The 16,097-nt window shown below is 37.3% G+C and overlaps 1 protein-coding gene across 1 annotated transcript; it reads right to left on the bottom strand.

Annotated features, from left to right (window-relative positions):
• Positions 1–1,473: 1,473 nt before the first annotated feature.
• On the bottom strand, positions 1,474–16,097 carry csf2rb (colony stimulating factor 2 receptor subunit beta). Its single transcript, XM_059347207.1, has 15 exons — positions 15,968–16,097; positions 12,238–12,419; positions 11,002–11,125; positions 10,692–10,873; positions 10,428–10,582; positions 8,795–8,939; positions 8,355–8,487; positions 8,100–8,254; positions 6,765–6,901; positions 6,487–6,652; positions 5,465–5,561; positions 5,205–5,271; positions 5,000–5,079; positions 4,432–4,594; positions 1,474–3,437 (listed from the first exon to the last, which is right to left on the bottom strand). The coding sequence occupies exons 2-15, from the start codon at positions 12,341–12,343 to the stop codon at positions 3,030–3,032; spliced, it is 2,118 nt and encodes a 705-aa protein (XP_059203190.1). The 5' UTR covers positions 12,344–12,419; positions 15,968–16,097; the 3' UTR covers positions 1,474–3,029.

Raw genomic sequence — 16,097 nt, 5'->3', positions numbered from 1 at the left:
TAGAGACGGAAAGAGCAAAATAGATTTGGTGTGAATGATGAGGTACGCTGGGGCATATTGGGACAAACTGCACTTTGACTGTTTTTTTTGAGAACTTTTTTCAACATGGCATTTTTTTTTCATTTTTGGACAGAGTCTAATGCGGTGTTTTCTTGATATTTTTGGACAAATATATCAAAAAATCCAAATATATCCAAAAATAATAGCATGTTGATCATCAACATGCCATTATTTTTTGGGCAAAATTAAACTTTTTTAGACATGTTTTGATGATGTGTTCTTTTTTTCATTTTTGGACATACTATACTATTACTACGGTGAATGTACTATTCACTGGTGGGTTTTTGGCCATTTTTGGACAAAAAACTCAGAGGAAAACAGTTGTGATCTATAAAAACAATAAGGAAACAGGAAAACAGACGAGTTTCAGGGGTAACGATGTCTTTCTGTGCTGCTGGATGTCAGAACAGAAAAAGTTTTAATAAAGCCTGGTGTTCATTCATATCGATTACTTTTGTCAAAGACGCTTTTTGAAGCTAGACAGAGACGTTTACGGTTGCAAGCCATTAAACAGACTATACTATACTATATAGTATGTTGACTTTTGTCAAAAATGGTCAAATTTTAAAATGCCTAAAAATGCTTAAATTGGGTCAATTATAGTCTGTTGATACATTTAGTAGTAGAGTTTTTCCAGAAATAGACCAAACTGCTTCAAATAGGTCAATTAAAGTCTGTTAATACATATTAGAGCATAATATTGCCAGAAATGACAGAAAACACCATATTATGGGATGTCCAAAAACTGAAAAAAGTCATATTGATTTTTGTCATGAGGTCAAATTTTTTTTTTTAAATGCTTCAAATGGCCCAATTATACTCAATACATGTAGTAGTGGAGTTTATCCAAAAATTGCGAAAAAACTGACCCCTCAAAAAAAGTCAAGCTATTAAACAGATGGACTGGACCACTGAAATTATCCGATAGTGTTTTCCCCCCATTTTTGGACAAACTGTACTATTACCATGATGAATGTACTAGTCAATGGCTTTTTTGGTGTTTTTGAACAAACTTTTCTGTGACAGTTCTTCGATATACTCCATTATGGCTTTTTGTTTGTTTGTTTTTTTAGACATACTATTCTATTACCATGATCAAAATTCTATTCTAAAGCGTATTTTGGCATTTTTGAACAATCTAGACAATGACTGTTCTTTACGTTTTTTTGACATACTATATTATGGTGTTTTTTGGGGGGGAAAAATACTAGACTAGGACCGTTGAATTCTGTCATCTCTATAGCAATTTAGAATCAACGCAACAATATATTGGTATTAGAAGCTTTGTGGTTTCTGTTTGTAGTCAAGTAATATGGCCTGAAGGTAAACAGTCTGTGTGGAGAGGACAAAAGAGAAGGATCACACTGGTTGATGTGCTGAAGTAGCAAGAAGGAAGGATTTATTTCAGGTTACATTCACTTTTGCTATGTATAGGTGTACCTAATAAACTGGAAAGTGTGTAAGACTGTATGTTACACAGTTTGCCAGGTGGCCTAAAAACTTTAAAATCACGGTTATGACTGTGCCATTCATGAATTAATGTATTATCAACATAACATGACATCAATATAAGCCTGTATTGTAAGTAACACACTTCAGGAAGTCTCATTTAATAACATTTCACATATTTTCAGTACCTTGTCATTTTTCTAAAAACTATTAACTAAAAACTTGCACACAGTGACAGTCCCACACATACTGTATATATACATTCAGCAACACATAGGCTTCAACATTGACAACAAGGTCCTAACTCACACACCTTTGTGCAAACGTGCATACATGACCGCAGCGAACATGGAAGTCAGCAAACTTACACACTTTTCCCATGAAATTCAGTTTACATAACTCTGCTTTCTGAGAAACAGGACATTTAAGGAAGTAATAAAAAGCACAGCATTTCAACAGTTCTTACAAATCTGTGCTTAGACGTTTACATTCTGTGCAAATCCTTGATGAATATACAAGGAAGGAAATTATTAATTTTCTGAAAAGCTCTCTGACCACAAAATAAAAGAACCTGAACTTGACAACAGTCTCACACAGGGATGTTAAATTGCATTATATAAGATTGCAAGCTGCTCTTTTTACTTAATTCTGACCTGAATGTGTAAAAAAAAACAAAAGCTCAAATAGAGAATTGTTCTGTTTGCCATTCTGACATCCATCCCTTAGATCTACTTGTATTGGACACATAGGCTCAGCTCACTACTGCCCTCTATTGGTCAGACCTCTACCTGACCCGGTCAGATAAAACCAGTGGTGGAATGTAACTAAGTACATTTACTCAAGTACTGTACTTAAGTACAATTTTAGGTACTTTTACTTTACTTGAGTATTTCCATTTTATGTAACTTTTTACTTCTACTCCACTACAGTTTTAGGCAAATATTGTACTTTTTACTCTAGGATTTAGCTGCCAGCTTTAGTTACTTTTCAGGTCGAGATTTAACATAATATATATGATCAATGTAAAGTGATTAGACGTTTTTTTAATTAAATCTTTTAACAGTATATTAAGTAATTAAATGAGCCCTATCTTTAAAATTAAAACACTGCCTACATTAAATCATCACTACAAATAATGTAATAATATATTTAGAATATATAAAACAATCATAGTGGGTCCATTCTGCATAACCCGAGTACTTTTACTTTTCATACTTTAAGTAGATTTTGATGCTGATACTTTTCTACTTTTACTTCAGTAAGATTTGGATGCAGGACTTTTACTTGTAGTGGAGTAGTTTACCAGGGTGGTATTAGTACTTTTACTTAAGTAAAGGATCTGAATACTTTTTCCACCACTGGATAAAACCAAGCAGATGGTTTCTTTGTCATTTTTAAATAAACATTTTTTCCACATGGAAGTATAAGTAGCTTAAAATAAGTGGAAAGCTTATATAAAAACAAGAAATCAAAGATTGTAAAAGCCTTATAGGTCCCCCTTGGTATTTGCATGCTGCAGGTCACTTTGCTGCTCCCATGAAGGCTGGGGGGAGGTGGCAGTACCCCGAGGCCTGCGTGGCGCCCCCTTGAGGCCAGGCAGTGAAAGGTCCTGAGGTATTGGCTGGAAGTTGGTGGCTGCTTGTGGGCTCACTGAGCCCTGGCTGGACGGCCATCTTCTCTGGGCACTGCTGGTCCTGCTCAGCGATGTCGTCGTGTCTTTGTGTGTTTGTGTTTGTGTTGATGTCGCTGTGAGAGGTCAGATCCTGTGTGGACCTGGAGACGCTGCGGCCAGGGAGACACACATATCCGTCTCCGAAAAGGGTGAATTTCTCAGATGAATGAGAAGCACAGTCATCTGACGGTGGTTCTTCTTCTCTCTCGTTCTCTTCACACTTGACATCCACTGACTTGGGACCCGGCTCTGGTGACTGTCGGATAGAAACAATGTGACACTTAATGCCTGAAAAACTAATGAATATTATATTTTTATTGTTATTTGCTATTTTTTACCACTATATTGCTCTAGTACTCAAGCCATAATAAAGCGTTCTACTCAATGTAATTTTCTGAATAAACCCACCACTTTATTAGGTACACCTGTTTAACTGTCCATTAATGCAAATATCCAATGCCGATATCCGATGCTGATACCAATTATTTTGACATCAGTCTTAACCAATCCCCGATATGTGCTGCTGATTTTTTGGGCCGATTTTTAAAGCCGATATTGCCTTTTCTCCCTCCATTTACATGATAGAAAATGACACAATGATAACAAGTCTCAATTTAAACAAAAAAGAAACATTTATTAACAAAACATATTAAAAGTTGGATAGCAAACAATGTGTATGTTGTTATAGGCCTGGAGGTGGTGGCGCCTCAGATGATCCACAGATTTGATGTGATTTTCTTTTTTCCGGTATCAGCAGCAGCTCACCAGAGAATGGCAGGTGTTGCACCGAGCCTTGCCTGCTGTTGGCTCAGTGAAATGGGCTAATTGATCGGCGAACGCACGCACGCATCGGCCGATGCCGATACGAGTAAAAAACGAAAATATCGGCCCTATATATCGTCTGACCGATATATCGGTCTATCTCTAATTCCTATGAGTAAATCTTGTCTACAGTGTGCTCTGCAGTGCATCAGACTTGTTTGTCAGATACTCTATTAACTTAATTCGTAACTGTTAAAGTTATCCAGCGCTGACTTTTACACCGGACACGAGCAGTGGTCTCTTTGGTCAAAGTCCTGTGTTTGTTTGATCCCTCGATCCACCCTGACCTCCTTCCTGACTACATCACCTCACTTCTTCCTTTCCTCCGTCACAATTTACTACGGCCACAGAGGTCATAATTAGCTGCCTGCACAGATGACCTATTCGTGTTTTTTTGTGACAAATGACAGTGATTGTGAGTAACTGACCTGACAGAAGATGTAGGGCCCGCTGAAGCTCAAGGCGGACGTGTCAGAGACGTTGACCTTCTTAGCGGGGGAGAGCAGGTTATCACACGTCCAGCAGCCTTCGTCCTGCTCCAGATATTTCTTTTCAGTGTCCTTGGTCGGCCAAAGTAAAGCATCAGAGGAGCTGCGAAGTTGAGAGAGCAGACGATGGAATCTGTCTGTAATGTATCCGTTCATTTTTCACATTCTCCATCTTTTCTTCCATGAATTTTTCCATGAATACTGTATATTCATATTTATTCTGCACTGGAATTCTATTCTACTCCTTAATACATACTCCTTCTTTAGACACTTTATTTTTTATTGTATTTTATTGTATTTTTTATATTTTATTGCTTGAAGTATGCCTAGGTTGTTCTTTTTTATTTTATTGTGTTGTCATTGTCTCTGTGTGTAATGCTGCTGCTACACTGTAATTTCCCAGCTTGGGATAAATAAAGTCAGTCTATCTATCTATCTATCTATCTATGATAGAAGTTTAAAAAAATATTATTATCTATCTTGAAATGTCAAGTGTGAAATGCATTACCATGTGGACACGCTGTCCATACGCAGCACTTTGCAGATAGTGGTGCTCTCACTCTGCATGAGGCACCTGCTGGTGGTAGACTGGGCCACAAAACATTCATCATGACTTACACATCACAGAACACACTCAGATAAACACACATATGCAGAATGATTTCATTACGCGTCACAAATAGAAATTATTCAAGCGAACTATCAAGTCTCACCTTGATCTCAGACAGGATTTTGCTTTTGCCCGGAGAAGGAACAGAGTCCACCCACAGAACTGCCCTCCTATTTGTTCAAAACACACCATGTAAAAAGAGAGTTTTCCAAAAATGAAATAAAAGAGCAAACATCCTGTAAATTATAAAATATTCTCTGGCTTTTAAGTAAAATCTGCTAATCGGTTTAACAGGACTTCAGACCATCTCAAATTCAAAGAGAAAGGAAGAAGCACAAACACAGTGATAAATAAATAAAGTACCTTTGACAGGCTGGGATGGTGCAGTACAGTGTGAGGAAGACTGCAGCTACAAACACACTGATGGAGGAATAGATCAGGGTTGATAGGGACCAGGTGGCTGTCGGGGGACAGAAAACAGAATTAATGATGATAACTCCTGGTTTTGCTCCATATTGTATAAATAAATAAATAAATAAATAAATAAATAGATAGATAGATAAATAATGTTAAATAAACTGGACACACAAAAACAGGTGAAACCTGCTCTGTAGAGGTGTGAATCAGCAGAGCCCCCACGATACGATTTTATCCTGATACTTGAGTCACGATACGATATTATTACGATTTTAAGCATTTTCCGATATGTTGAGTATTGTGATACAATATATTGCGATTTCACTGTTTAACTGCATTTTGTGTTCACAAAATTAAATTCAATCAAGAATTGTTTTGTCAAATAAGAGAAAATTCTCAGTCTATTCATCTCACTTCAGTCTCTTTATTTCTCCACAATGAGAGTCAAACCCACAGACTGACCAACAAAGTATTCAGTCAAACTGAACTGATATCAAACATGTATGGACGACAACAACTGCAGCGTTTTATCAAACTTTCCTCAACTTTAATCTTCATTGCTCTGAATTTTTTCGAATGAAACATAAAAAAAGCCTAACTTTGCAGCGATATTTCGACAACTTCCCCAGCCCGCTATAAAAACAAAAACGGTGAAAAATCGGAACGCTAAATATCAATACTTGGCAGCCATGAATCAATATGATATTCATTTATTCATTCATTCATTCATTATCCTTATCCGAACTCGGGTCGTGGGGGGCTGGAGCTGATCCCAGCTGACATTGAGCACCCTGGACAGGTCTCCAGACTATCGCAGGGCTCAATATTATATTGCCACGCAAAATATCACGATACTATGCTGTATCAATTTTTTCCCCCACCTCTAGTGCTCTGTGTGTTTGAGATCATGCATGTGTGGTTTGCAGCAACGCTGTCTGTATCTGTGTGCATGCTGTACTGTGAAGTACCCTCATGTGAGGTCCATTCCACAGGATCGGTCCATTCAGAGGGGATTCCTCCACAGTCGGGGCCAACCAGCGACCTGACCATGACCTGGTAGCGCTGGGACGGGGCCAGAGAGGCTCCCAGGATGCCCACGAACACCTGTGACGTGTTCAGCAGGACAGAAGATCCCTGAAAAAAAGGGAAGCATATAAAATCATTTAAATGTTGTTTCATTGCTAGTATGAAGTGTACAGTCAGACAGGGAAAAAACCCCACAAATTAATAATTAATAAAAGCTCACCTGATCCTGCATCCTGTAATAGCACACTTGATAACGCAGTCCTAATTCTAAAGCTTTGCTTGGTTCAGTCCATGCCACGATCCAGTTACGATCCAGTTCCTCCCTCACCTTCACCTGCTGCGGTGGTTTAGGATGGACTGTGCAACAAAAGAGCTTAAATTAGTCAGAATGGAAAACTTTTAATTTTTTCCCCCATTTTTCTGCAGCAGCATTTCTTTCCCCACAGTAACATCTTATCTTATTGAGGAATGAGTCTACTTAGCAACTCAGTGTTTAAAAAAAATGTCCAGAATTCCAATATGTGTCTAATTTAAATAGAAAAAAAAAGTTTCGTAATGTTTACATCTTTACATTAGCATAATATTCATATTCAAGAGCCCAGCTGGGGCAATATACAGGTGCATCTCAATAAATTAGAATATCATAGAAAGTTTATTTATGTCAGTAATTCAATTAAAAAAGTGGAAATAACACATTATATAGATCCATTACACACAGAATGAAACATTTCATGTCTTAATTTATTTAATTTCTTCTAATTATAATGATTATGGCTTACATTTAATGAAGACCTAAAATTCAGTGTCTCAAAAGAAAATAATTTTACAAAAGACCAATTTTAAAAAGTGTGTTTAATATGTAAATGTTGGCCTCTGAAAAGTATGTCCATCTACTGTATATGACTCAATACTTGGTTGGGGCTATTTGACTTGAACTACTGGAAATAGACTTTTCATCATATTCTAATTTATTGAGGTTGTACTTGTATGACTAATTATGTATGACTAAAGCACCAGGGTCGTGTGTCTGGGCATAATAAAGATCAGCATAGGTTAAACAATTCTGTCAAAATTCTATTTGTATTTTCGTTTGATGTTGCCCATAAAGTTGGAATCAATGTGTTTTCAGACACAATCCTCAGTTAATTGTAGTTTCATTTTCATTGTGAAATGTTTGGAAGAGATTAATAAAGTTTTGAGAAGATATACACTTTATCTGTCAGGAATAAAGAATGGAAAGAGTTAAAAATTATTTTATTCCAACTTTATGGGCGACCGACCGTGTATTTTTATGAAATAATAATACCAAACCAAACCGTCTGATGTTATCTTATTGCCTGGTGATAATCAGACAGTGATGCAGTTGTGCCATTCAAACACTAGGTGGGGGCACTCAATCACATCACAGTTTGTCTGCACAGCTCCCTGCAGTTATATCGCCCCACTGTGTTTTTAATTTGGCAGAACACGTTATCTCCACTCCTGACTCTGCTCAGAGCAAACCTCCCCCTAGTCTCTCCTATAATGTTGTGCCCTCAGTCTCGTGTCCACTCACCATGTTGGAAGGCAACAAAAGTCTTGGCAGCGTGTGCTGGTTGGAGCTCTATAAGCAGCCGTGCAGGGTCTGCGACAGTCATGGAGCAGCTGTACTTCAGTGCCGCCCTGCTGTGGTCAGAGCTGACTGCTGGATTCACACAGCATCTCTCAGACCTGAGGGCAGGGATTAAAAAGAGAGGAGGGGAGAGAAATGAATTGGTGACAACTGGATGCATTTTTCAGCATCAACCAGGTGGTATTACTGTTGACTTACGGGGCCGCCTGGTTGTGTCGACAGGCCAGCTGGTAGGTAATGAAGTGAGCCACCTCTCTGTTCACCTCCCAGCTACACGTCACCTCCTTCTCTCCATCCAGCACACAGTGCACACTGGGAATCTGCCCAGTGTCTAGAGCCAGAGAGAGAGAGAGAGAGAGAGAGAGAGAGAGAGAGAGAGAGAGAGCGCTAATGACAACAGCTGCAGACTTTCCCATGAAAATCTTCAGAGGGAGAAGATTAGAAATGTGAGGGCAGGAGATAAGGAGCACGGTCTGTGTCAGAAGAAAAGACCTTCTGCAGTAAAATGATCCAGGACAATAAACATTCAAGCCAAATAGTTTTACTCAGAAATGTCAGAGTTAATTTGTACACACTCACAAAAGTAATCACAATTGTGTTAATGGGTTTAAATGATGCTGAATGCTTCTTTGACTCACCTGCTGCAGTGTGCCAGGTCACCACAGGACTCCAGTTGCTCCACTGACCCACGCTGGCCCGGGCCCTCACCCTGGCTTCATACCTGCAGCCCGGGAGCAACAATCGCTTCTCTAGTTTCACACTGGTGTTTGTGACGTCCTCAGACTGTGGAGAGACCGGAAAAGATGAAAAGAGAGAGTTTAATTCAAGGTCAAATAACAACATGGTCTCACAGGAATCCATGAAATAGCCACGGATTTGCTTAACTCAAAATCCGTGGAATAGTCACAGAAATTTGGGTGATTCCGTGGCTATTCCACGGATTTTGAGTTAAGCGAATCCGTGTCTATTTCACGGATTCCTGTGAGACCAGGTTCTCAAATAAATACTTTGGGTAGTAGTACTTTTGTTTCTGCTTCAATGTGTGGTGATATATAGAATAAAGTACACTTTTATTCTTCTTTAAAGTCTTCAATGCTTATCATAAATATATATATGATAAAATATTTTTTGTTTGACAGCCAAAACATTTAGCAAGCTAACATGCTATTAATTAAGATGATGTACATGGTAAACACATAGATCTAGAATAGGACTAGAAAAGACATTACCAAACGTAGCAGCCATTTTTATGTGTACCTTTGCCACTGCAACAGTTGTAGACAAGTGAGGTAACTAAGCTTTCACAGTAACGACCAAATGAGCAGTGTAATAGTATGATATATGGAGAGCCAGCTGCTAAACGGCATTAAACACATAAACATTATATGCTTCATCCACACATTCTTGTCACAGTGTAGGAAAGATGAGTGATAACTATGTTTGGCTCATTTTCTAACCAGTTTTATAACCAGTGTAGCATTAAAGCATGGTGGAATTAGTGACTAACTAACTAACTAACTAACCAACTTGCTAACAGCCATCTGCTTGTAAGCTAACTTTAGATAGCTAAAGTTGGAGCGTGTTAGCATGCAAATATTAGCATTTAGCTTGAAAGCAGCCCTGTGTTGACAGCCTCACGGAGCTGTTAGCATGGCTGTAGACCCGCGCATGGATGTTATTTTACAGACCACCATAAGTACTTTGTTAGTTTTAGGCTACATAATATAAAGCGGGCCGGGCTACATGGTGGTGTAGTGGTTAGCACTCTTGCCTCACAGCAAGAGGATCACCGGTTCAACTTCGGCCTGCGGCTCTTCTGTGTGGAGTTTGCATGTTCTCCCCGTGTCAGTGTGGGTTCTCACCGGGTACTTGGTGACTCTAAATTGTCCATAGGAGTGAATGAAAGCGTGATTGTCTATGTGTCAGCCCTGTGACAGTCTGGAGACTTGTCCAGGGTGTACCCCGCCTCTCGCCCAATGTCAGCTGGGTTTGGTTCCAGCCCCAGCGACCCGAGTGTGGACAAGCAGTTAAGGATAATGAATGAATGAAGAGAATAAATATAAAGCCGCAAGCTCTTTAAATTGTTTTGTGTTGAGGACTCCAACTGTACAAGCTTCCATTAAAGCTTCTCTTGTCCAGTTAAAAACAGACAAATCCAATTTCAGGTTTTATTTTTGACATTTCCGTCCATTTCATGACCTTTTAAATACCCACTCCATAATTTGGTATGCCAGTAATGTGTCTTGTGATCGAAATATATTTGATGCTAACCGTCCAGTTGTCCTGTCTGTCCGTCCTGTAGCTGAGCTGATATGTGATGTTCCTGCTCAGGGAGGAGGAGGACGGGTAGGGGCTGGACCACCTGAGCCGTCTGCCTCCATCACCTGCACCATGTGTGGACAAATTCTGTGGTGGACGTGCTCTCACTGTACAACACAAAAACAGACAGCTAACAGTTCAATGATGACGCTACTGAATATTTCTGATAGTATCTTCACAGTAAAGGTGGCAGTTACGGTTGACAGATAAACTCACAGTGCTGAGACAGATCCAGAGGCTTGTGTGGGACAGTTGAGCAGGGGCTCAGTGTCCCGTTCTTGAGGAAGAAGACAGTGTGGTTGATGGTCCTGGCAAAGACATCTGTTTTATGTCTACAGTGGACAGTCCTGTGCTCACTTGTGTCTAGCTCCTCAGGACCGTGACGCACACACTGCTCCCTGCAAGGACATGATCACAGAGTTGAGGAACGGACAACTTTGGTGCCAAAAAGACACAAAATCCATAATCCTATATCCCCCTTCCTTTAGCTCCACATCCTCTTTGTTCCCTTTAATCTTGTTGTTACCTGTTGTCACCATTGTTACCATCGAACCAGAGCTGCAGTGTTGTGTTTCTGTGTTCCCTCCACTTGCAGTGGACATAAGACATGTAGTCATTATGGCACTGCACTGATTTCAGCGGCGGAGACACTGAGTAGGGAGGAGAAAGTGTTGTCAGGTAATTACTGTGCTAAATTAGTCTAAATGTTCTTGTTTTGAGCTGAATATATACTTTACTAGTGGTGGAACATTATTCTTTAAAAATACTCAATCATGAGTAAAGGTCCTGCATTCAAAATGTTATTCAAGTAGAAGCATAAATAGATTATAACTATGTATGTCTTAATGTGTGAACAGCATGTTTGGAGTTAACTACTTTAGTTTTGGGGAATTTATGTCCACTACATATTTGTGCATTAAAAAAATCCATCTATGGAAGCCCTTAGAAGCAAGCGAGGGAAATATTCTAATGATACACTTTTTTCTTCATTTGTTATATTTGAAAAAAGGTTTTGCAAAGATAGTTTTTCTAGGTTAAAAAAAAAAGTTTGATTTTTTTTCTCAATGTTTGTTGTTGTAATACTGATGTTGAAATCAAATTATGACAGTGATGTTAGATCGAGGTATATGTATTATATAGCTTATGTTTAGAGTGCACGGAGAAATCAAAAAGATTATAATGGCAAAATAATTTTTGTTCTCAAGTCCTTAACACAGGAGAGACAATTTAGATCAGACTGAGAAAATGGATCACCCAAATGTTTTTTCTATTTGCATCTCAGGGCTTCCGTATAAACCTGTTTCTAAATTAATGATCTTGTTTAAAAGTTTCAATTACAGAGCACCTGGCACATGAAAGAATAAAGAAAAAGTTGACTTTTTCTTTATTCTTTCATGTGTCAGGTGCTTAATTTGCAGTGATTCCTACAACCCACTTTTTCCACTTTCATAAGGAAAGAAAACTTGAAAGACTTTGAGGAAGTGATCATATTTTAGAGGCAGAAAACATGCTTTGTGTGGGAAATGATTGTTATTTGCAAAACATGCAAATTAAGTGACTTCTTGTCAGATAAATTTACCGCAGTAGAAAAAGACGATATTATCTTCTGATATGTGGTGAAGTAGAAGACTACTTCCAAACAAATTATTAAAATAAAATAAAAGATAGCTGAGCAAATAAATCCAATGTATAATCTCAAAATCGAAATAATTATTTTAATTGAAAATCCTGATTGTGCCTGATGAATACTGCTGAGACGTACTGTTGTGTAAGCTGCTGCTGTCGTCGACGTTACAGGAGTCTGGACAGCAGAGGAGAGTCGAGGGAGGGAGCACTGACCAAAACATTAACCAGAAAAGAGGCGTCATACCTGGGGATGGACGGGGCCAGGAGCCCCTTTTCTTCTGAGTAAAACTGGTGTGTTTATTCACATGATCCAGAAGTCTGAAGAGTAGATGAGAGGTCAGGCAGAAAGAGAGAGAGTGAGCAAGAGAGAGAGAAAGAGAGAGCTCATTTACTAGAAATAATGCAGAAATGAGTCAGACCACATTGCCAGCCCTTACTTCCTCTTTGAGAGTCTACATGTTGTGGGATGTCACCACACATCCGCCTGCCTCTTATCTCTCTTTCTCACATGTGATAGAAAAATACACGTTCTGACAGGGACCAAAACACATCGATAGTACCGTTGGAGTCCCACAGGGATCGATTTTAGGACCCATATTATTTAGTTTATATGTTAATTATTTGCCTCTGATTTTTCTGGAATGTCCAGTCATTCATAAACATGCTAAAATAGAGAACAGGCTGCATCAAAACGCTACACAAAGTCTCAGACTGGCTAACTAACCGCCGTCTGACTCTTAATGTATAGTAAAACAGTTTCTCCATCATGGGAAATGCAAAACAACAACCTGATATTTCTGTCAAGGGAGAGGTGATTGAAATTGTTGACAATCTTAAATACCTGGGCATAATCATTGATTCTAACCCTTACTTTAACAAAACATATTAGAAAGATATTAAAAAATGTCAGAGCTAGTTTAATTCATTTTAGACATATTAGAAATCAATTACCCATACATGCTGCTAAACTATTCATGCATTTAATGATTCTTTCACGTTTATCCTATAGCTCTTCACTGTAAAAAAAAAAAAAAAAAATCTGTTTAATTTACGGCAAAATACCGGTAGCTGTGGTTGTTTCACCATAAAAACACAGCGAGTGGTTTTTTGTGACATTATGGTATTTCTCAATAACATATATGTTTTTTTTTTTTCAGTTTAAGTTTTGTACTATTCCTTGATTTACGGTAATTAAGTGTCTACTACAGTGATAAACAATTTTTAATTTTATGCCCTATTTCTGATGCAATTTGACAGTTTGACTGCAATTACTAAAATCATCTTTTACAGAGTACAAGCAGGTCCCAGGCAGGTGTCACTACGCTGCAACCTCTGTATACCCTTTACAGACAGGCTGTGAAAGTTTCTGATAAAAAAACAAGAAAATACCACCACCGTACCATTATAAAAAAACACAACTTGTCGACATTTGACAGTTTTCTCTGGTTTGCTGACATGTACTTGATGTACAAATTGAACCTTGCAGTGTGTCATTCTGCAGGGACGATGTGAGGGGACCCAGGGCCTCAAAGAGAGGTGATTGCTCCACCAAATTTATCACCATTCTCATTCCAAGTAGTTGGAAAATTGAAACTCAATTGCGCTCCATGTTAGAAACTGTGCAAGTCTTAACAGTTTTAAAATGTCTCTGAAAACCTGGCTGAAGGATAATCAATCATGCAATCATTGATATTTGTATATAAAACACCAAATGTAATAATATAACACTTAAAACAGCTTCACCAACTAAGAAAAGCCTATTTTGATTTCTGGGGCCAAAGTGATCCTCAAACTATTAATATGAAAACATTCTCTCATTTTACACAACTTCCATGCACTAATTCATTATTTTAAAATTAAACATGTTGTCTGAGTCCGATATATGATCTTTTAAAAAATCAAATTATTTGCAAAAGTATAATGTTTTTCTGTCTCCATTTAATTATGTCCAATTTATTGTTATTTTGCTTTGCTATATTGATTTCCTCCATAAAATTTGATTATCTTTATTCAAAAGCACCAGTAAGTGTCACATTTATTTAAATGAAAATCTGTCACGTGATCTACAAAAATACAAATAAATACATTAAGATTCTTAATTGGCTTCTGATAATTATAATATAAAGACAACACCCTTTAAACAAATATCATTTGTACAATTTTTAAAAGTAATTAATATTGATTTCTTCCATAAAATCTGAATATGTTTACCCAAAAGCAGCCGTAAGTGGCCCACTCATTTAAATGTAAATCAGTCATGCATGCTAAATATTCATTAAGAATACAATACGATCCTTTATAGGCTTCTGATTATTATAGTAACAATATAACATCTTTTAAACGAATAACAACAATTTTACACTTCTGAATTGGAATTGATAATAACTTTAAACAACATATTAAAACTTCAATATCACTTTTTTTAAAAGCACTTTTCATACAGACATGCAGCGCTGAAGTGCTCCAGAGAGTGAAATTGAAAGGACAGAAACAAATAAATAAATAAGTAACAACAAAACTATTTTAAGATATTATGAACACATATTTAGTGAAAGGTTTTATTATTGTATTTATTTATTAACAGCAATACTTTTTCAACTCTATTGCATCCTAATAAAAAAATACAAATTATTGTATGCTGATTTTAAAATATATTTCTTATATTCTCCTGTTGTTTCCAGGCAATAATAATAATAATAATGAATAATAAAAAATGTAATTAAATTAATTAGAATATAAAAAGCAGAACTTGAGCAAAATCACAAGTGTAGAGACCTTTTTACAGTAAAGTATCTTCAAATAAAACTTAAGAACATTTCAAAATATATCTTTATTTTATGATGATTTCTAAATATATTTAATAGATTCCAGGCAATAATAATAATAATAACAACTAATATAAAATTTAATTAATTTAAAAAAGAAAAGAAAACTAAAGCAACATTGTGGGTGTAGAACCCTTTTTAAAGTTCAAATATAACAAAAGTAATACAATTTTAAAATATATCACATCAAATAAATGAGAAATCATGTGAAAAATATATCAAGGTGTGAGAAAAAGTAGGAAATATAACAAAGAGGCGTTATTATTCCAGAGCAGTAAAATTACAATAAACCAAAGGGGGATTTTAAAGACCACTCAGGCTTGACAGGCTCCACATCTGTGTTTTAGCTGCCGTTTACTGTAGCAGATTTAAGGGGGAAACCCCGTCAGGAGAATGTGGGAATCCAACAGTGACTTTGAAACCAAATAATGTGTTGCGCAGTGGGTCACACAGCAGAGCATAACGGTAAAAGTCAATGATGCTGACATGAAAAAAACAACAACTAAAATATGAATATAAGCAGATGAAAACCTGCATGTGTCTGCAAACGACAGGATCCATGTTTTCTTTAATGTACTTTATTCCCTGTGTCTTTTTATCTACTGCCGATTTTAACGTGTCTGACTTTTCTCTTCGTCTTTTGTTTTCTTTTGTTTCTGGTTTCTGTTGCACTTTGGGATTTCTTTATGAAAAGTGCTTTACAAATAAAATGTATTATTATTATTATTATAAAAGCATCTAAGGAAATGGTATTACAGTCTGATTTTTTGAATTCTTGTCTGATTAAGAAAATTCACAGTAATTCGTGTGATGACGTCTATCGGCTCTATTGCAGAAGCTGCCATTGACTTCCACCTTTTAGATGAATGATCATATCCTGATATCATCATAGAAAAGTATTGCTCAACATATTACAACACATGAACTCCTTTATAAAGTGATATCTACAGAATTTAGACTAAAAAATCAATCTGAAATGAAACAAAACAAAGTAGAACAGTGAGCCATATGTAACAACCAGTAAATGTCCCAGTTCCCTACCTCACATAATGAAGACTGGATTTCCTTTGTCTGTCCGTCTGTCTCTCTGTCCGTCTGTCTCTGTTGCTTCCTTCTTGTCAGCATCAACACTGTCGAGAAGTCTGTGGGAGTTTCCTCTCTGACAACTTCA

The sequence above is a fragment of the Centropristis striata genome, chromosome 13 (assembly GCF_030273125.1).
Source record: "Centropristis striata isolate RG_2023a ecotype Rhode Island chromosome 13, C.striata_1.0, whole genome shotgun sequence".
Lineage (NCBI taxonomy): Eukaryota > Metazoa > Chordata > Actinopteri > Perciformes > Serranidae > Centropristis > Centropristis striata.
Note: the sequence above shows the minus strand (reverse complement) of the source record. Positions and strands in the feature narration are given on the sequence as shown.

Coding starts and splice junctions, on each gene's coding strand:
- csf2rb (XM_059347207.1), bottom strand. CDS start 12,343: ATGACGCCTCTTTTCTGGTTAATGTTTTGGTCAGTGCTCCCTCCCTCG. Junction 6,653..6,764: donor ATTACAGGATGCAGGATCAG/GTGAGCTTTTAT, acceptor CCTTTTTTTCAG/GGATCTTCTGTCCTGCTGAA. Junction 5,080..5,204: donor AAATCCTGTCTGAGATCAAG/GTGAGACTTGAT, acceptor TTTGTGGCCCAG/TCTACCACCAGCAGGTGCCT.